General features: G+C 37.4%; 1 protein-coding gene across 1 annotated transcript in view; it reads left to right on the plus strand.

Annotated features, from left to right (window-relative positions):
- Window positions 1–22402, plus strand: part of epas1b (endothelial PAS domain protein 1b) — a 63482-nt gene that overhangs the window by 20514 nt on the left and 20566 nt on the right. The window contains exons 2-6 of the mRNA XM_079842792.1: window positions 3189–3379; window positions 10946–11097; window positions 12211–12295; window positions 19253–19365; window positions 19442–19644. Coding sequence (XP_079698918.1) covers window positions 3189–3379; window positions 10946–11097; window positions 12211–12295; window positions 19253–19365; window positions 19442–19644 — 744 coding nt within the window. The remainder of the gene's footprint in view (window positions 1–3188; window positions 3380–10945; window positions 11098–12210; window positions 12296–19252; window positions 19366–19441; window positions 19645–22402) is intronic.

Here is a 22402-nt window from a genome sequence, read left to right on the forward strand (position 1 = left end):
CCAAATGAAATGCAAAGCGTTGGATGCAGTGGTGTAAAGCATGCCGCCACTGGACTCTAGAGCAGTGGAGACGTGTTCTCTGGAGTGACGAATCACGCTTCTCTGTCTGGCAATCCAATGGATGAGCCTGGGTTTGGCGGTACCAGGAGAACGGTACTTGTCTGACTGCATTGTGCCAAGTATAAACAAGGTTGTTTTTCAGGGGTTAGAAAGTGAAGGGAACTCTAAATGCTTCAGAATACCAAGACATTTTGGACAAATTCATGTTCCCACCTTTGTGGGAACAGTTTGGGGATGGCCCCTTCCTGATCCAACATGACTGTGCACCAGTGCACAAAACAAGTTCCATAAAGCCATGGATGAGCGAGTTTGGTGTGGAGGAACTTGACTGGCCTGCACAGAGTCTTGACCTCAACCCGATAGAACACCTTTGCGAGCCAGGCCTTCTCGTCCAACATCAGTGCCTGATCTCACAAATGCACTTCTAGAAGAATGGTCAAAAATTCCCATAAACACACTCCTAAACCCTGTGGAAAGCCTTCCCATAAGAGTTGAAGCTGTTATATCTGCAAAGGGTGGGCCAATTCCATATTAAACCCTCTCGGATTAAGAATGGTATATCATTAACCCTTTGAACCCGGAGTTGTTTTCTTGGCCCTGGAGGTGTTTTGACATGCTCTGACATTTGTGCTTATTTCTGTTACGTGTAACATTTTTCATGGCTAAAGTCTGATTACTCTGTATTCAGCACAAACACTGCTACAATAATATGTGAGCATGCAGCATGTGTGTAAAAGTTTGTAGTTTTGAGAAAATGGCGTTTATGCGTGGTTCGTGGAAAGAAAGAGAAAAATAGTCACTGTTATAAGGCTATAAAACCATAATGAATATTTGTTCACAAGGCTTTTGAAAGCTGGATCACGTAGGCTCGAATTTTTGCTTCAAGACGATGTAAAAATCACTCTGTTCATGTGCATGTAAAGGCAGATGTCCCAAAACTTTTGGCAATGTAGTGTATATGCCAGAATTGGGAAAAGTGGGTCAAAACCCAGCATTAGCAAGTCGTACATAATAAATGGCCTGTAAGAAAATATCGTAGTTCATTGAGAATGACTGACTGATGTTTATTTGTTCATTAACAAAGATTAATAAAAGATTAATAAAATCGAAATCTTTTACAATGTGGGTTTTGGTATATCTGCATTTATCTTGCTTGCACATAGGGGTTGTGGTATGCCACAGTTACAGTGAATTATAATATCACTCAGTGCTGGTGGTAATATCTCGCCCTCTGAAGTGACCCACAAACCACAGCTCAAGGCACTCCAAGTGTATTACTAGCACTTGCTTATCATTCTGAGCTTTTTTTGTGTCTCTTTAACTGAAAATTATAAAAATGATTAATGTAACAATCAATGAGAAGGTGGAACTTTTCACTTATTATATTTAATAATTTTCTTTAATAATAATTTTCTCTATTTATTTATTACAGCACTATCGTTGTGGAAAGTAATGATTTGGACCTTCTTATTTAGGCTTTTATTTTCACATATCTCTGGTAACCTATAACCATCTTTATATTTATTTATCAAGTCATAGAAATAAATGCCACCAGTCTTGGTTGGATGGATGGATGAATGAATTATTGATTTGTAATATGTTATCAGAGAGTTGTCAACATTCAACAAGATAAATGTGAAATAAATTCTAGTTCCTGTAAATAATGTCATGGAACAAATGTGTTCTAATTTGGGACAATATTTTTGTTTATTAAATCCAGGATGTAGCTATAAGTGATCATTCCCTTAAGCACTTGAACTAGCCAGGAATGCATGTCCCACTTGAGATCTGGCATTGACCCATCCGCTCCTGACAGTTTGTGCTAGAATAAATAAAGCAGTAGAAAAGAGTTCCTTTTGCGGTGTCATTTATTACTGATTTATTCTGTTATACAGTTTATGTTTGGGCTGTAGCCTGTAAGTTTATTCACCACTAATCCAGCAAGTTTTCATTTTATTCTATTCTTTATGTTGATCAAAAGAACTGATTTGATTAAAGGTGAAGTTCATTTCTGAAAGGGTGTGTGATTCAGGTCCTTGTGGGGACATTTTTTGGTCCCCATGAGGAAAAGCGCTTATAAATCATGAATTAACAGAATTATGTTTTTTTGGGGTTGGGAAGTTTATGGGTAGGTTTAGGGTTATGGGATAGAATATACAGTTTGTACAGTATACAAATCATTATGTCAATGGAAAGTTCCCATAAACCATTAAAAACCAGTGTTTGTGTGTGTGGATTCATTCGCACCTGCCGGACACTGGCTCTTTCTCCACTGGCACAGTTTTTGGGCCTGATGTCTGATTCTGCAAGAGTGACATGAGTTGAATAAGAAAGACTGCCAAGGGCACAAAGAGACTGTTATTCTCTTAAATACACAGATAAATAAGTCGGTTGAGCATTTCTGTGTTTATATACAGTGTGCACTTAACATGGAGAATATAGAGGTATATATCAGGGTGAATGTCACAAAACTTGTCAATGTCAAGGTCAGCTGAAAAGCAATTGAGGTTCATCCATAGCTAATTACGTCCAGATCAGGGCATTGACCATATTTAAGGGAGAAACACGAGTAAAAGTTTGAAGTATTTGCATATTTTGCAACATTTTATCTTGCAATTTTTACTTTTTTTTTTTTTTTTTTTTAGAATTGCGTGATAAACTTGCATTTGCTAGCTATAAAGCCTGAATTGCAATATAAATTCACAATTCTGACTTTTGCTCTCAGAATTGCGAGTTTATATCTCACAACTGAGTTTATTTATTGCAATTCTGAAAAAGAATCTAAAAATTGCAAGATAAAATGTTGCATAATATGCAAATACTTCAGAGTTGTGAGATATAAACTCGCAATTCTGAGAGCAAAAGTCAGAATTGTGAATTTATATTGCAATTCAGGCTTTATAGCTAGCAAATCCAAGTTTATCACGCAATTCTGAAAAAGTTGAGATGTTAACTTGCAATTGCAAGGAGAAAAATTTGTTATTCTGAGGCAGAAACAAGCTTCCAAACAATATAGCATTTCAGGGAGAAAAATTTGGGTTTCTATAACAAAACATTTATTTAGAATTTATTCAATTTACCAATGAAAATATATTTTTATCACATTTTCATATTGTTCCATATTGTAGGTGCAGCTCAGAGCGGCGAAAGGAGAAATCTCGTGATGCGGCGCGCTGCAGGCGCAGTAAGGAGACGGAAGTGTTCTACGAACTTGCCCACCAGCTGCCCCTCCCACACAGCATCAGCTCGCACCTGGATAAAGCCTCCATCATGAGACTGGCCATCAGCTTCCTGCGGACACGCAAACTCCTCACATCAGGTACACATATCCAAAAGCACACATGTGACTGGACTGGATAAAGATATTGTATTTAATCATCTAATATGTAATCATAATATGCTACCTATCAAAAGTTGACATCACAACATTGATTTGACATTAAAAAAAACTTTTGATTTTAGTTTTAAAGCACTTCATTTTGTTAAGACAAACATTATTAAAGCATTACTTCTATCCAATGTGTTCAAGAGAACAAAATTGTCACTTCCTGGGAAATTGGCACAAAATATCTGTAATGAAAAATGGATGTTGCTGCAATCAGGGAAGTTTGATAAATGTCTCAGAGCACGCAGGCGAAACACAATAAACAATGTTATCTTGCGTTCAGATGCTGGTATTTTGGAATGCAATCGTGGGATTTTGGGAACGCTTCTTGTGGTCATTCATTTATTATACAAAATAATTTGGATGACAGACTTTGGCTCAGGCATTTCAGAATGATCAAACCAATATTTGAGATGCTGTGCATTAAAATGGGTCTGCTGGTTAGTCCAGTTATCCAATCACATCCACTGTTGAGGCAAAGTCACTTGAGTTTTTTTAGTTGCGCATCGAGGGATTTATTCTGTAAATGTTTCCATTGTAGTTTATGCACGTTGTCTTGGATCCAAATATGTTCCACCTCAATTAAGCAATTAAGCGCATACAATTTCTGTACACCTTTGTTGATCCTGGAACAACATTCCAATCAACCAATCAGATTTGAGGGACAAGTTTACAGTTTGTCAAGTTTCGGCTTACAACCAGAGTTGGGTGCTTTTACACCATTTCCCTCTGATTTTAGGGTTAACTTATGGGTACATTAGGTTTAGGGATATGGTTGGGATTACATTTTCGGACAGGAATATTGTTCCAGGATCAACAAACAGCTAGTGACTGGTGCATTTTAGTGCAGTTATATTTGCAATTTGATAAATAAAGGTTATCAAATGGGTGACCTGTTAGCGCAACATCCAAGATGTCATGGCAAAGGAGCTGCCGCTTTGCAGATACACACTCTGATAATCAAATTCTAAACCTTTAGTTTGATCTTTTATCTAGGTTCACAATCTTTAGCACTGCAGTAATATGAGGAAATGTTTTGGTCATGTCAGTCTGAATTAAGGTTACTGTTGTATTATACAAATGAGGAGGTGCTTTATGTAAGGATATAATTGTGTTAGTGAATATTGGACCTGCTGTAACTCTGTCTGGGTTAATTATCTTTAAATGTAGGTGCTAATCTTATAAATCAGAGAGTGTATGCGATGAATACAACAATTTAATGAAAACCTACAGAGTATATTTAATAATGGGTACGGTAAGCTTCAAGAGATATGAGTGTGATTTTTAAAGGGATAGTCCACTCAAAATGTCGTTCAAAACAAGTATGACTTTCTTTCTTTCTTCCATGGAATGCAAAATGAGAAGTTCAGCATAATTTTTGACAATGCTCCTTTTGTCCTGGATTCTGATTCAGACTCTAAAAAGCACTTTAACGGTCGTCATAAAAGTTGTCCATACTAATTGTACACTGTTCGCCAAGTCTTCTGAAAGCTTTGTGTGAGAAACCGACTGACATTTAATTCTGAATTTATTTGCTGAAAATATTTCACTCCATCATAGCGTTCAAATCTCATTCTGCAAAATATCTCCTTTTGTGTCACACAGAAGAAAGAAAATCATAGGGGTTTGAAGAAAGAAAAAAAACATGAGTGAGTATTTGATGACATCGGCTGCGGCTGGATGTAGCCGCGTACAGGCTGGGAGGTGCTGCAAACGGAGACATGAAGTCGGACACTTTCTGCTTCCTGTAGTGATGCTCGCGCTGTGTTTGCATACTTTATCACTGCTGAAGTGAAATGAATGCAATATTTGTCAAATACACAGATGTTTCAGAGACCTTTTCATTCAATACGTTATGCACTGCTTAATACAGCATCTGTTTGTAGAAGAATAAAGTTCAACATACAGTCATGGCCAAAAGTGTTGGCACCCCTGGTAAATATGATCAAAGATGGCTGTAAAAATAAATCTGCATTGTTTATCCTTTTGATCTATCATTCAAAAAATTCGCAAAAACCTAACCTTTTGATGTTTGTTTTGGATCATTGTCCTGAGCGAAGATTCAACCATGGACCATTATAAGATTTCTAGCAAATGCCGTCAGGTTTTGATTTTTTTATCTGTTGGTATTTGCTAGAATCCATGAAACCATGTATCTGAACAAGATGTCCAGGACCTCCAGCAAAAAAATAGTCCCACAACATTAAAGATCCAGCTGTATTTTTAACCGTGGACACGGGGTACTTTTTATCCCTGTTTGCACCAAACCCCTCTGGTGTGTTTGCTGCTAAAAAGCTCTTTTTATAGTTTCATCTGACCACAGAACCAGGTCCCGTTTTAATTTCCAGTCGTGTCTGACAATGGAAAATGCTGAAATTTGTTTTTGGATGAGCAAGGAGGATTTTTCTTGAATCTCTCCCAAACAACATGTGGTGATGAAGGTTTTTTTTTTTTTTAAGGCTTTCTGACCCCAAGACTGAGATGAATCTACTACTGAATCTAAAACTAATCTTGAACTAATCTTGAAGGGAATTTGGCCTTTGTGTTTCCTCATATTTATACTCCTGTGAAACAAGACGTCATAGCTAGACAATTTCATGTTCCTAGTAACAATATTAATGGGAATATACTTCAGAGATATTTTACTCATAAACAATTCTAGGGGTGCCAATAATTGTGGCCAACGTGTTTTGGAGATAAACATTTATTTTGTAATGTGAGTTCCCCCACACTTTCAATTCTTTTACTTCAATGAAAGGTTAGGTTTTTGCTAATTTTTTGAATGAAAGATCAAAAGGATAAACAATGCATATTTATTTTTACAACCATCTTTGATCATATTTACCAAGGGTGCCAACACTTTTGGCCATGACTGTATAAGCCTACACTATCAATGAATTGAGGTCAAAGTTTAATTTTAATAAACATGACAATATAACATTGCGACTACATGAAAAGAGGTTTTACCGTTATGAAAAAATTGTGAGCATTAGTGGAACTGAAGGTTTTAGAATAAACACGAAACACAGGTGATCGCTGGTGAATCGTGGAACAGCTTTGTCCACTCTGGAGAAGCTGCGCAGAATGCACCAGCCGGCTGTTCTCACGCCACTTTGTTGACATACGTCACAGTCATGTGGCGTCGATGCTGCCTCAATTTGGACAACATTTATAACCAGCATGCACTGCTTCAAGTTAGCCGCCGATCGGTCTGTGCATCGCTGCATGAAGTCGAACAAGCCTACACTCTTAATTTTTGGCTGAACTACTTCGTTAAAAGCCAAAACACTACTCTGCTTCAGGTGCCTCATGTATAAAACTTTACGTTGATTGCATCATAAAAGTGCACCAGTATGCCAGAACCTGTGCACAATTCCCTTTATAAACACAGTCAGTGGAAGATTGTGCATGCATGCATCTTCATCCAGTCTTCTCACCGAAATAACCGTATATGGAGCTTACAATGCCTAGTTTTACTATGCATGTCTTACTATGTCTTCATTTACTATGCACATTCACATTCAAGTGGAAACTGTTTAACGGTGCAAGACATGCCATTTGTACAGTCACATTACTTTGATAAAAATCATTTAGTATATTTGTCTTGTTTTAGAATTAAATATAGGCTATCAAAATATCAGTAAAAGCAAAATTGTATAAAATTCTTTTCAGAGAAGAGTTCATGGCCAAATAGTATTTATTTTTTATTTTAAACAAATCAAATGTATGCAATTTTGTCCTTCTAAGTTAAATGTATGTTTTACGATGTTTATACAGTATATTTTAAATGGAAACAGATAGGCTTTATTTTTTTTTCATTATATATTATATTTATAATATTTTTTATTTTAATTAATTATAATATATTATTAATTATAATAATAATAATAATAATAATAATAATAATAATAATAATAATAATAATTATATATATATATATATATATATATATATATATATTATATTTATTTTATTTATTTATTTATTTTTTTTTTTTTGCAGTGTAAATTAGGGCTGTGCTATTAATCGTAATATTTTTTTTTTTATGGCTTCCAACAATTATGAAAACAAGAACAATTATTTGTGTTCCGCAGCCTCATTTCGTCTTGCGCACCTTTCTTTCCTTCACAGCGGTTAGGTGGTAAGGTGCGCTTTCATTCCTCCCTAAAAGCCTGAACTTTTCAAACATCCAAATCAGCCAAAGGAAGTGAGTGTTGTAAAATGCAGTCTACTGTTGCTAAACCTGAGGACTTGCTTGGTATTAAACCGTGTTATTAAAAGCACATTAAGCTGCAAAAGAGACACTGTTCCCCAGGCGACTTTCTGTGCACCGACACAGACTCCGATATGCAAAGTCAAATAGCCTACAAACAGAGCTTGCAAAGTGGTATTCTCGTAAACGCAGTCGGTTTTGTCTTAAGTGAACATACACCCTTACGAAAGAAAACGCGTGTATTGCATCCGTGCATTCGGTCTTAATGTGACAGCAGCCTAATAATCCTGCTGATAATCAAACAACAAAAGACAAAGGAAAATCATTCACTAATCATGACTGAATAAATTAAGTAGCTTAATCAATATTTAATTATACAGTAAGAAAATGCAGTGTTATTTGATTAATACATTTTTGTTATAGGCTATTACTTATCTGAATTCCACTGTTAGTATCTTCCGGAAAAATGTTAACACTAATCAATGTTTTTTTGTTCTGTTCAATTTATTTGTCTGTTTTCTTTTTTAATTAGTTTCTTTGTTCATGTTGTATTACTGACTGTTTACTTGTGGTCATCAGACCTTTTCAAACCGGCCAATGGACTGTTCTACCACCGAATGAAAGTTTGCATCATTGATTTCTAGCAGGAAAACTTTTCTCAGAACATGAGTTCGGCAATGTAGTTTAAAGAGGAATTATCATGTGCCTAGCACTCTTCGCTGTCATTTAAACATTAAAACGTAGCATGCCACAGGAAAAGGGTTCAAATTCAAAAGCATCTAAATTAATATAATTTTTGTTTAATTTATGGATGAGGACTTTAGGTAATTTGAGTGCTTAACTCCATTATTAAAAGTGGAATATTTCATTTAAGTGTGTATATCAAAATGAATGAATACCGAGTTTAAACTCATTCTGTTTACTTCATTACTTCACTCACTCCAGTAAAAGAATGCGTACGCACAGCTTATTTTAAGTTTTTTGAGCATGGAAAATTGCGTACGCACATTTCAATGCCTTGGTGCTGACGCAACGTTTATACATCCCAAGGTCTTTTGAAAGTTTCTTTGTCTAAAGAAGGTATGGCTAGAGGATGTGAGTGTGTTCGTATTGTTTGTGTCTCTTGATTATAAAATTAGAATCTCCGGAAGCTGGACAAAGGAGCTCCTGCATTCGACATTCCGTTCTGTGTTTGCCCAGACACTAAAAGGACAGGGAACACAATTAGTATGCAATTAGAACGCAGAATCGGTTTGATTCCCTCAGTTTGGAGTAGCTGAAAGACTTTGCACTGTTGGACTTGAAGTGACTCGACAGTCAAATGTTCAGGTTCATGCTACATGCAGAAATGGAAAGAGGGAAGGAGGGAGGGAGGGGGAAAAGACATTGAAAAGCAGCCCTGTCAGTAAGAGATGGTACATCAGATAGTGTTATCAGCAGGTCTGCGAGTTCTGTGCTGGAAGCATGATTGGCGCTTTCTTTAAAGCTGGCGCTCTCCTTCTCAGGCCAGCCAAAACACTGGCCAACCCTGGCGCCGAACATCCATCCATCCCCTCCTCCTGCCATCACCCTACCCATGCTGAGGGTGCATGGGAAACACCTTTTTTACATAAGATCCACAGTGATATTATCTGTGTTCGCTCTTTTCACCCATGGGCGGCTCCAACAAAAATATGTTCTGAAATAATGGTTGATGAGGATGATATAATCTCATTGAAATCAATGACTCGCCTCTACTACTGTGATTATGATTCTTTGCGGTCTCAAAGAGGCCTAGTGTCACAACAAATCATCATATAATTTTGGATTTGATGTCATTTTTGGCTGAAAGGTATGTAGGGGTGATTTGTTGTTGCATTATATCAGTAAGAGGCTTTAAGATGCAATTTCCTCCAGTTTGTTTTGTTCAAAGTTCAGAGATAAAAGGTCTGTAGATTTGTCAAGACAAATTTCTAGAAGGTTTTGTCTTGTTGTGTGTCATTTGGTGTTTTGGTTTGGTTTTCGTGTTTTATTTTTGTGTCTTTTTGATTTGTCTTGTTTGGCATTTTGTGTCGTTTGGTCCTTTGTGTTTGTTTTAGCTGTACCTTTTAGCTCCATATTATGTAAAGCAAAACATCTTGTAATCTTGGTGGACTAAAGTGTTTCCAGATGTTCTGCATGATCTTGAGATATCAATAATCAATATTTCTACAGCGGAGCTCATCATTTGCCCTTGCAGATGCATGTCTTTCAGCAAAAGATGCATTCAGATTAGTTGACTTCTCTTCTCTTCCAGATGATCAATTTCTGAAACCCCAATTTTGGGTGCAGTTTTGATTTATCTCAGAATGAAAGCCGCAAGGCAAGAACCCCTTCAAAGAAGTAACTCTAATTCTCCTGGGGCCACGGTCTCCAGGCTCGGCCCAAATCCAGCCCTGGGCTCTCAATGGGCCTTGAGAAAGTTTCTTATCAGGAGGAAGCACACTGGAGCAATCACAGGCTTCCGACCCCCCAGTGTGGAGCCGCTCTGTTCTCCATGTCCTTGTCCACTCCACCTCCCTCCTGAAGCTCTGCCAGATCTACTGCAGTACTGGCAAACCAAAGTCTGGCACAATGTCCACATTTCAGTGGTGGTATTACCAACCGGGTGGGAATTTATGTTTTGCCAAATTATCACCTTTTTTTCTTTTAACAAGCAGTCATAAATTATTATTTATAGTATATACAGTGGGGTCTATTAGACAATGCAATGCAGTTCTTTCTTTGATATCACTCCAAAAAAAAAAGTAATATTTTCTTTTGGACCCCACTGTATTATTTATACAAAATTTCATCAGAAATCGAATGTGCATTTATTAGAGTATGCAATTTGCAATGCCCTGTATAAGTTTCTGTTTTTCCAAAAGTGCGGGTGATCTTCGGTGTAGCATAAACACCAATATTGGCTTTGATTTTGTAACCCCTTCTCATATATTTCTCACAGATGTGGGTTTTCCACATACAGGGTAACAGCTGGAGTTTTCCTCCTTAAATTGAAACGCACAAATTTAGTGCCATTAAACAGCAGGTCATGTGGGTGTTTGTGTGTCCGTATATGTGGGTATTTGTAGCGTGTGTGTGTGGAGCTGAGGGCAGTGACAGAAGGGAGGTCAGTGTTGTTGGGAGGGTTCAGAGTAGCAGGATGAAGTTGCTGTTGTTTATTTTGGATGTCAGCCAGGGATTTAAGAGCCAGAGCAAGACTAGCGAGTGTGCACACACTCACATGCACACATGCATTTTAAAACTCTCCTGTTTGTGCCGTGTTGCAGGCTGTGCTGCTGCCACAGAGACGACAGATGTAGACAGACTGATGGACAGTTGGTATCTGAAGTCACTGGGCGGCTTCATTACCGTGGTAACATCAGACGGAGACATGGTCTTCTTATCAGAGAACATCAACAAATTCATGGGTCTCACACAGGTGAGTATCAGAGTCCCAGCAATGTATGCAGTGCAAGGAACCACTATCCAGACAGACACTTACCTTTTAGTCGCGTTAATATTAGCTGTTTGTCTGTTTAGCAATCATTTCCTCTGGGTTCACTTAATCATAGGCAGACGAGATGCCATTATTAACCACAGCACAAGCCCGTTTCCTTCCAGCACTGTATGGGAGGAAGGATGTGTCACTTTTTTCAAACCCTGGCCTATCTCCTAGCTGCCAATTGCTTCCTTACACATGGCTGCTGTTTTGTAGAAATATGGCTTATCTATTTATCAGATACATTTAAATTATAATAAAGATCAAAAATCCATTTAATGTTTGTGGATCTAACAAAACTTGTCAAGAACATATAAAGGTCATATTTCACCACATAATTTAACAAAAAAAAATAAATTTACATTAAGTAAAACTGAAAATTCTCAGTACTTTAAAATCGAAAATGGTGTATTATGTAAAAAAATTATACATTATGGCAGTATTTGTTTAACAGGTTAATTTAATCTTAAATAAGCCATTGTATTACAGCATTTTTACTGTTATAATATAAAACATTTACTTTATTATAATAGGAACATAATGGGAATTACAAGAAATGTTAAGATATTGGGTATTTTGGGACAAGGGGTAATTTAAAAATAATCAAATAATTAATCATATAGAGTCTAAAGTAGGCTTAATTTTCTTAGTGTAAAATATAATTCATGTTGTATAAACTGCCGATCAGAGGTTTGGGGTCGTTAATATTTTTTTTATTGTTTATGAAATGTCTTATGCTCACCAAGACTGCATTTATTTGATAAACAAAATACAGTAAACACAGAAATATTGTTCATGTATCATCAAATCATTATAATTTGGGGATCAAGAAACATATCTTGTAAAAAGTAATATTTATAAAAGCATTATAAAAGTCTTTGTCACTTTTGATCACTTTAATATTTCCTTTCAAATTACTTACTTTCTTTCAAATAAAAATCTTACTGACCCCAGCTTTTGAACTGTAGTGATTTATATAATGAGAGGTTTTATGAGATTCACCCATGTCAACGTTGAAAAAAATTACAGTATCTGCATGTCTTTCTTTTGTAGGTGGAACTAACAGGGCACAGCATTTTTGATTTCACTCACCCCTGTGACCATGAAGAGATCCGCGAGAACCTCAGCCTCAAAGCTGGTATGTCACTTTTGTTTATTCAGCCTCACTAGTTTCAAATCCTGCTGTATGTACAGTAGTGTACAAGTTTGATTTCAGCAATTCAAATACAAGGAAAATATGAGTTAAGATCAAAACACTAAACTTACTAAATTAGTTGGCAAAAACATTACAGCAACAGGTTTTATTTTACTATGCAAAAATGCAAAGAAAAAGCTCAGGAAAAAGAATACATTGAATGACTACAACATAATGAGTTATTAATATTTAGTTGGTTCTGTCTTGTTTTTGCTTGTGTTCATAATTTCTTTGTCCTGACCAGAAATGATGCACAATTTGGCATGTTTCATTGCATTATCAAAACAATTGACTTCAAGCACAACTACGCAATATGCTTACAAAACCGTTGACTGTTCTCTAGCAGTCTTAAAATTGTCAATCAAATAGAAGGTAAATGGGGTGCTATGGAGAGGTCAGCCTATATACAGGCCCTGACAAAATCTCTTGCATTTTTACAATGTTTTCATGGGAAAATCTGCACGGTAAAATGTTAAACTGAGCTAGAAACATGGTCAGTTAAGCCAAAAGATGGCAAGTTTTTAGTATATGGTCAAGCAGTATAATTTTACTATAATTAAGATACTATTAAAGTTTTTATTAATAGTTTGAGTTAGTTTTTAATTTAATGAAGTAGTGATTTTATTTTCAGTTTTTGTAACCCTGCTGTTGAGTCCATTCGATTCAATTTTGACTCTTATCGATTCCTAATTTTGATTCCAAGAAGGTAAACTTCATACTTCATGCTTCAAACTTCATATCATTCACATGTATTCTAAGTCTTATTGCAAAACATTTAACTGAATACCATGAACAAAAAGGCTATGGTTTAAAAATACTATAGCAAAAACAACTAGCATAACGAATATAAATTTCAAGCATTTTCAAGACAAGCAAACACTCAATAATGTAAAAAAAAGAACAACTAAACAAAATTGCAATCACACAAATAAATACAACTGAACAAAGATACTATTGAATTAAAGCTACACTATGTAACTTTTCCGTCCACTAGAAGGTCGCCTGTTCAAAACAAAGGCGTAGTTTGATGACGGCACGTTTGAGGTAGAATTTCGGGACATGTGGTCTTCACCTCACAGCCGGTGGAAAACAGTCAGGATAGGACTCGGTCAGAAATCATGTTCATGGATGCGATTATTAACATTACTGTAGTCTGAAGCAGAGCAGGAGCGAGTGTTGTGGAGCTGAGCAAGGCCGCAGGAGCGATTGAAGAGCGGGACTGTTATTATGGCATAGTCGCTGGCGGGACTTTTATTATGACACGGTTGCCGGCGCTACTTCCTCTTTTCCAGTCATGAGTCTGAGGTAACGCAACTCTGTTTATCGTATTAGATATATCTGAGTGTGTTGAAAAGGAAGTTATGACGTTCGCTCGGCGGCTGCTATGACACTTGTTCACACTGCAGTGAGAGTAAAGTGTTTCACTGAATAAAACCGGAAACCGAGGGTGACGCAGATATGACGCAATCGACAGGCGACTCCCTCAAACGCATAGCTCACACATCCCGGTTCCTTGGTTAAAATAGCAATTTTCTCACGATTTACAAATAGTTTAAAACATTTGGGATATTCTAAGTACTCAACTGAACAAAATATATAACTCTGGCCTAGTGGTTTCTGGATATTTTACTGCAAAAATCCTACATAGTTCACCTTTAAACAGTGTTTTAAAATGTTCAGGTATTTGGGTCAAGAAACTGAAATTAAATGTAAAATAACATTGCACTTTATAAATAAAATATACATAAAAAAATTATTACAAAAGTTATTCAGTCAAAAACAGCTTTGTCTTTTGTTGTTTGATTAACGTTATTATCAGGGTTTGACATTAACTCTTTTGCTCACCAGCCACTGTGGCTAGTGGTTTTCCAAAGTTGCTAGCCGCTCAGCATTTTCATTGGCCATAATTTTGCTGTTTGGAAATTCCATTTTATATGATTAAAGTTGATTTTGGCATGCTTAAATTACTTGATTTTGAGTAATTTTACTTGATTTAGAAGATTTAAAACACTTTCAAACTTTAAAATGCAGTGACCACCCAAATCAAGACTACATTGTAGATCAGCTGGTATGTGCAGGTGGGCAAGGGGTGGGCAATATGAGCTTAGGCTAATATGAGAATTTATTCATGAATTTATATGAGAAGTTATTTTTGTTTGGCTATATAAAAGAATAAAGAAGCAAATTAGCAAATTACAAAAACAATAGTAAATCAAATGTAAAAATTCAGATACAGTAGGTGTATTTAACATGTATACATTTATTTAAAGCTACACTGTGTGATATTTTCCCCCATCTAGCGGTTAAAAGGTAAATGACCATCCAGTGAATATTAGTTTCTGTTCCTCTCAATTCCGATTTCGTTTTAACTCCTACGGTGGCCGATTTAGTCCAAGATTAATATGGCTTCCAGTTCGACCTCATCCACATTCGACACTGTGCCATCGAGTGTTAAAACGCGAAAGGCGAAGCTTGAATTCACGGGTATGTCCCTCTTTGGCTGATGTACTTTCAAGATGGAGGGGCAACATGGCGACCCGCATTCGAACCCATTACCCGTATGTAGTTCCAATGGCATAATATAAACTTACGAGAATACTTTATTACTTGAAAGAAGTAAATATACATTAATGAGCACATACATTTTTGAAAGAACTAAGTGTTTTTAGCTAAGAATAAACTAAAAAAGTTACACAATGTAGCTTTAACATAGTTGTTTGATTAACATTAATGACAGACAGATATTAAATTGGGCTGCTGATTGCATGGACATAATATTCTGACACCATATCCAGTTATTACCCACCTGTTTACGTACACTTAAGCCATAATTGAATGTGTTCATGCAAGATACTCCACACGATGGACATTTTGACATCTGTGTGTGCGTGTATTTGACTATTTAGGCTCAAGGAGAACTGATCGCACATGCGACAGAGAGAGCGCACGCGAGAGAACGCTTCTGTTGTGTGTCATTCAGCGTGATTCTGCCTAACTGCAAGTTAATCGATAAAGAACTGTAATTGAATTGTAATTTTGTGATGTGACAGTCTTGGCATTTCATTTGGCTGTAGGCTGAAATATTTTCAACCCGCCAAAGTGGCTAGAGGGAGTGGCTACCTTAAGGCCCGGGTATACTTCGCCCGTCCGTGTTCGTGCACCACACGCATGACGTAATTTTCGTCATTCTGAGGGCTCGCGGCCGGCCGCACACCCCGTCCGCGCGCAGCCCAAATTTTGAGACCGCGTGGACGGTCCGTGTGCAACAGCGCATGCGCCAGCAGTACAGAGGAGTCCACTAGGTGGCAATACGCTCAGTATTGAGCACAGTGTTCAGCCGTCGAAGAAGAGTGTGCAAAGACCGGTTTAAAAACAACTCGCTTGAAAAAAAAGAGAGAATTTTTGATTCTTCAGTGTTTCTTCCAAACTATGTTGCAATGGTGGATGCACTACAGTTCTTCCCCGATCATGCCCAGCGAATGTCCCTTTGATGACAGGACTCAGTGCTGCCCTCCGATGTCCGAAGTATACCCGGGCCTTTAGCTGCCACAGCTGAAATCTACCCACATTTGGCGGGCTGGCGGGTGTTAATGTCAAGCCCTGGTTATTATAGAGACGGCAGCAAGAATATTAGGCTGCTGTTACTTTAGGAGCCGCACGGGTCCAATATAGCCTACTGTTACACATGCTTTTTCTTTGTCAACTGTTTACGTTCACTTAAGACGGAATTAACTGTTTACGGAGATATTTTGACACATTTTTGTGTGTATTTGTCCATTCAAGTGCAAAAAGATGCAGAAAAGAACTTTGTTTAGTACCGCGCACTATAAAGTATGAGAGGCGGCTTTCTGTGCGTGTTTTTTATGTGTGCATGGGTCGTCTTGTGCTTGAATGGTATCTGATTCCAGAATTGGAATCAATTTTCGATTCCCTACTCAATTTATTGGTGAGTTTATTCCTTTTTAAATGGACTTGAGTGCAGTTCGCTGGTGCTGATCCAAGTTTGGAAAACCACATTCACACCAACCAAACAGACCAAACGAGTTACCAACCAAAAGTACTAGTGTGAAAACATCCAAAATATCAGAGCATAGTTCCGTATGACCTCTGAGTGTAAAATTTACTTCACATGGTTCTTTTATGGGCTTTTCTCCTTTAAGATTAATTGGAACTAAAGTGGTTTTAGGTGTAGAGGAAGAGGAGCTGAAGCGAGTTGAACATATGTGCCTCTCAAAATGTTCTTATCTCTTCTACAAACAGACTTTCAGAAAAACCAAAACAAGTATGTAAAGGCCTAATGCAAAGAAAATACACAGCCTCATGGAGAGGATTAGCTATTTGAAGAAAAAACAATCATGCCTTCAAAAACATTGACCCACAACCCCTTCCCCTTTTATTCTGTCTCCTTTATTTGACCTCATACCATACTTTCATACCCCTCTTTCCATGATTCTTACAACCTCTCTCCTTTGTGTTGTTAAGGTCAAGTTTTATTGTGCTATTTCAGGTGTTTGCCTGCTTCACTAAGATAAAACTTTGCAGTACGTCGCTCCTCCTTGTTTGAGTTGTTGATCGAGCTGTTGAGAGGGTCAGGTGGTCACCTGTCGCGTGGCCAAACCATTCTTTTTCAGCAGCTGATGAACGATTGACCAGTGGTGAAACTCTAAACTTCATGATGTCTCAGACTTTGTCTTAAAGGGGTGGTTCCGTGTTTTTTTTCTAGGCTTGGTTGTGTTTATGGGGTGCAGTATAACATGTCTTAATACTTCTTTTTTTTTTTTTAAACGCCATATTTTTCTTATATTTTACCTTTATTCCACACCACTGTCTCCACTGTCCTTTGAACGGCTCTTTTGCGTCCTGCTTCTGTGAATCCCATCCCTCCGAAAAACGCAATGGTCTTCGATTGATTAGATGGCCAAATGTAGTTTGTAGTTCTGCAACAGCTCTCTCTCTTTCCTAATGACTGCGACGTGGCCTCGCCCACTTTGTTGCGTGTTCGCGGGGGCAGTGTTTATGTTCATAGCAAGGGTTTATGATGTCATCAACCCGGGAAGAAGCTTGTTGTAGTCCAAACCGGCGTTTTTGTAGGCAATAAACTGCCATAAATTTAAAAGACAATATCTGTTTGCATTGAACTTTCAGCGCTGTAACTTTGCAGATACTGTTTATGCTCAAGCAGCAACATTACACACTAACTAAAGTTAAAAAAGTGAAATCGCATGCAACCACCCCTTTAAAAGACTGAACTCATGGGCTTTGTTTTATAGATATGGATATGCTTCACCCAAAAATGAAAATCAATCATCATTTACTCACCCATATGTCGTTCCAAACCTGTATGACTTACTTACTTCTGTGGAACACAAACTGTTTCTTGGGGTTAGTTTATCAAAAAAAGGAAAATTCTGTAATTTACTTCAGTTCCAACCCCATAAGACTTTGTTTAATCTTCGAAACACAAATTAAGATATTTTATTGAAACCTGAGCGGTTTCTGTTCCTTCATTGAAAGTTAGATAACCAAAATTTAGAAGATCCAAAACGGTCATAAAGGATTCGTAAATAAAAGCCAAAATTATATCTGTCATTATATAAAGTGTTCGTATCTCTTCACAAGACGTTTTACAATGCTAATATGACGTTTTTTGGATCTTCATTTACACACCCGGCAAGTCATTTGGTGGTCATTTTGTAAAATGCGCACACACGTACATCCCCATTCTCGCAGATTCACGTTTTTTGAAGTTTACACGAAGATGATAACGGTATCGTTTCAGAACTATTTCAAAGCCTATTTCAAAGTTTGTGTTCTTAAGCCAACAAAAAACTGTTACCATGCAAATGAATGGCCAGAACTCATTAAAAGTGTTGTGTAACACTGGGGATTTTTTACAAGGGAAATCAATCAATCAAAAACTTACTTTAACTGGACAATAACTTTTTTCTAGTGCTGCTATACAGCCAAAACAATCTCTCTCTTCCATTAGTTTCCTGTTATCACTGTAAAGCTTCTTTGAAACAATCTGTATTGTAAAAAGTGCTAGATAAATGAAGATGATTAGACTTTGAAGTTTTGGTTACCTGGACTTTTAATGGAGGGACAGAAACCTCACAGGTTTCATTAAAATATCTTCACTTGTGTTTTGAAGATTAACCAAAGTCATACGAGTTTGGAATGACATCACAGTGAGTAAATGATGACTGATTTTTATCACTAACTCTAACACTTTTGTGCAAACATCAGGGTATGTCTAATGGCAAACTGTTAGCTAAGAATAAGACGTACATTAACTGTCATATTTTGCTTCAACTTGTAAATTGAACTCACTCCCGCTGACACTTAGGACAACTTCCTCTATCGATAAATTCAAATCTCAGCTCAAAACCTATTTGTTCTCCCAATATTATCAGTCGTAAAACTCGTAATGCGTATCTACTTCATGTATTGCTCACTGTGCTTGTATGCTTATACAGTCTACCTTTCTATGCAGTCTACATGTGTTCTTTGTTATGGATTTGGTTGTCGTGCACAATTTATACAACTGCATTTGCTCTTGTTCTGCACTGTCCATTGTCCATATGATGATTGTATGACTGTATGATTTATGGTGAAGAGTCCTTGAGCTTGGTAAAGGCGCTATATAAATTAAACATTATTATTATTATTATTATCATTAATATTAATTCTGTTTGGTCTTAGTTTACAGCATTTGTTGTTGTATAAAATCGATACTATCAAAAGTCGAAAGTGCTGTAAGATATTTGGGGATTTGAGAACCCCCCCCAAAAAATATATTTCTGTTGAGTTTAAGCTTCCGTATGCACACAAGAAGAATGTTTTCCTGGAATTTTTGGCCCATTTCTAACCTAAGACTATTTTCTCTCTGTTAATCTGCAGGCATGGGAAAGAAAGGCAAGGAGCTGAACACTGAGAGGGATTTCTTCATGAGAATGAAATGCACAGTCACAAACCGCGGGCGCACCGTCAACCTCAAGTCAGCTGGCTGGAAGGTGAAGAACTTTACGATAAGCGCTGACCTGGAGTCAGACTTTTTGTAACTCATAAAGATAATGGTTGTTCTTCTAGGTCCTGCACTGCACAGGTCACCTGAAGGTGTGTAACGGCTGCCCCGCACGAGTGCTCTGTGGTTTTGAAGAGCCGCCGCTAACCTGTGTGGTCATGATGTGCGAGCCCATTGCCCATCCTTCAAACATCGACACACCACTAGACAGCAAGGCTTTTCTGAGTCGCCACAGCATGGACATGAAGTTCACTTACTGTGATGACAGGTACCTCCCCACTCCAAACACACAAACCTGCATTCTTCGAGTGAATGTGCAGTTTGAGTAAATTGTATTATCAATTGACACTGGATTCACCTTATGAATGTTAAATATAAACACCATTCCTGTTAATGACAGCTAGTCACTCCCATTATAAAGCTTGGAAGACCCAGGATATTTTTAATATAACTCTGATTGTGTTTGGCTGGAAGCAGAAAGTCATATACACTTAGGATGGCTTGAGGGTGGGTAAATTATGGGATAATCACATTTTTGGGTGAACTAACACTTTTAGGTTTTAGGTTTAAACTGATTTTATTTCAGTTAGTTGCCAAGGTAACATTTCTAATTTTGGTTTTAGGTTGTTCATCTAAATTTTATATTTTATTCTATTTCAGTTTTATTTTAATTAACGAAAAGGATTTTTCATTTGATTTGTTTTAGTTAACAATTACAACACTGGTAGGATGAGAAGTTCTTTACAACAAATGATCATGTATAAATAAAAAGTACACCCATATGTACCACGAGACAAAATATAAAGGTCACCATCTGCAGCAGCAGGACAAATATTTGAATAGGCATGAGGCAAAACACTTAATTGGCTAAGTAAAATGCGGTTGACACTCTAGGCCCGAGCATTCAGTGTCGTAGTGGAAATGTGACTCTCAGTAGTATCACTGAACATTACGTGCATTGTTTACACCGTAACATTTCATCTTGTCTCTTCCTACAATGAACCCACTGTTCCCGAAACAGTGCACACGTAGTTTCAAAGTGTTCGCCGTCATGTTTTCTGTGATTAATGCCCCTCCAAATAATCACAATGCCAGACCACAATGCTAAACCTGCTTCCCTGCTAATGAAGTTAGCAGTGAGAGGCATTAAGAGATCTTACGACACTTTGTTTTAACATGCATAAACACCAGTTCAATGACAATTAATCTACTAAAAATAATACTATTTCAGATAGAACCATTTCAGACAAGTTTTTGTCTACAAATATGAATTTTTGTATTATTATTATTGACACACAATCTGAACACACATTGTTTTAAAGCTGCTGTCCGTAACTTTTTTTGTATTCAAGATTTACAAAAATGATATAATGAGAATGTACAACATGAATCCATTTTCCAAACCGTGTTTTTGGTTTACCCTGAATCATTATGGTACACTTATAATAAGTGTTTATATTGGGACTATTTCAGACCGGACTGGTAGGAACCGCTGCGGAGGAGCACAGTCCCTGCGTGACTTGCCATAGACATGAACAGAGAGAAGTACTAGCTCCAGCTGCAATGTTCTGCCGCAAGACGTATGCAGTTCTGTTTATTAACCGCTAGAGCACAAAAAATTACTGATCTGCATACATATTGGATAATGGCCGGTTTGTGTGGGAAGCTTGCATAAGGAAATGGAAAACAAAAATGAAAAAGAATATAATCCATTATATTAAAGACCAGATGAGACCTGTTTTAATGTTGAAATGTTCCGTAGTAGCTTTTGAAAGCATTCCCTGCTTTCTAGAAGAGCTCTGACTTATGTCACCTTGAAAATAAGAGAAAAGTAGGGTTATTTCACTTACTCAGCCACCTAGCCAGTGGTAATTATGGTCATTATTATGATGTCAGCGCACACAAATTTAGAGAAGATTGGTCTAAAACATGGTTATTTCATTTTTGGAGCACCACGTCTATGGAAAGAGGAGTCCAAGTCCTTGTAAATATCTTTTTTTCCCCCATTTTTTTCTCTCTCTCTTAGATCAACATGTTTTTATGTAGGAGCAGACTCTTTCTCAACCACTATCTAAGATCCACCCCAGCCCCTATTGTGTGAGTTGATCCTGGTGGGGACTTCAACTTGAATGCACACAGACTCATGGGGACTTGTGTCACTGTGGGGACCTAAAGTGAGGTCCCCATGCAGAAACAAGCTTATAAATCATGCAGAGTGTTTTCTGTGATGGGTAGGGTTAGTGAAAAGGGATGATATATCCCTATGCAGAGTCCCCACAAAGATAGTAAACCAAACGCGTGTGTGTGTCTTTGTGCCTCATCAGCTCAGAGGTGGTTAGTTCAATGACTGGAGAATAGAGGGCTCTTTAATAAACAGAGGCCCTCAGACACACTCATGCATACCGAGTCAGTGACCTGCAGCTGTCTGACATTATGTAACTTCAGTAAAAGGATCAGCTCAATACACTAACCGCACGCTTTCAAAACTAAATAATACTCCTGTCACATTCATTACACACAATCACACATTGCCTTGTGCTCTTGATTTAAAGAGTAAAATCACTTTAACCATAAAGAGGAAAATGTTATGAAAAAACATAAGTACAGAGCTGTTCAATGCCAATTTTCTCCATAAACAGTTCTGTCATATGTATATTATCCTTTTAATATACTGTAAGGATATATTAAATATTTAATATACACTGATCAGGCCTAACCATTTTCCTATTATTGTGTTGGTCTCCCTTTTGCTGCCAAAATAGCCTTGACCCATCAAGGCATGGACTCCACTAGATCCCTCAATGTGTGCTGTGGTATTTGGCACCAAGATATTAGCAGCAGATCCTTTAAGTCCTGTAAGTTGCGACATGGGGCCTCCATGGATCGGACTTGTTTGTTCAGCACATCCCACAGATGCTTGATGGGATTAATATCTGGGAAATTTGGAGGCTAAGTCAACACTTCAAACTCCTTGTTGTGCTCCTCAAACCATTCCTGAACCATTTTTGCTTTGTGGCAGGGAGCAT

Source organism: Gobio gobio, assembly GCF_949357685.1.
Source record: "Gobio gobio genome assembly, chromosome: 18".
In the NCBI taxonomy this organism is placed as follows: Eukaryota; Metazoa; Chordata; class Actinopteri; order Cypriniformes; family Gobionidae; genus Gobio; species Gobio gobio.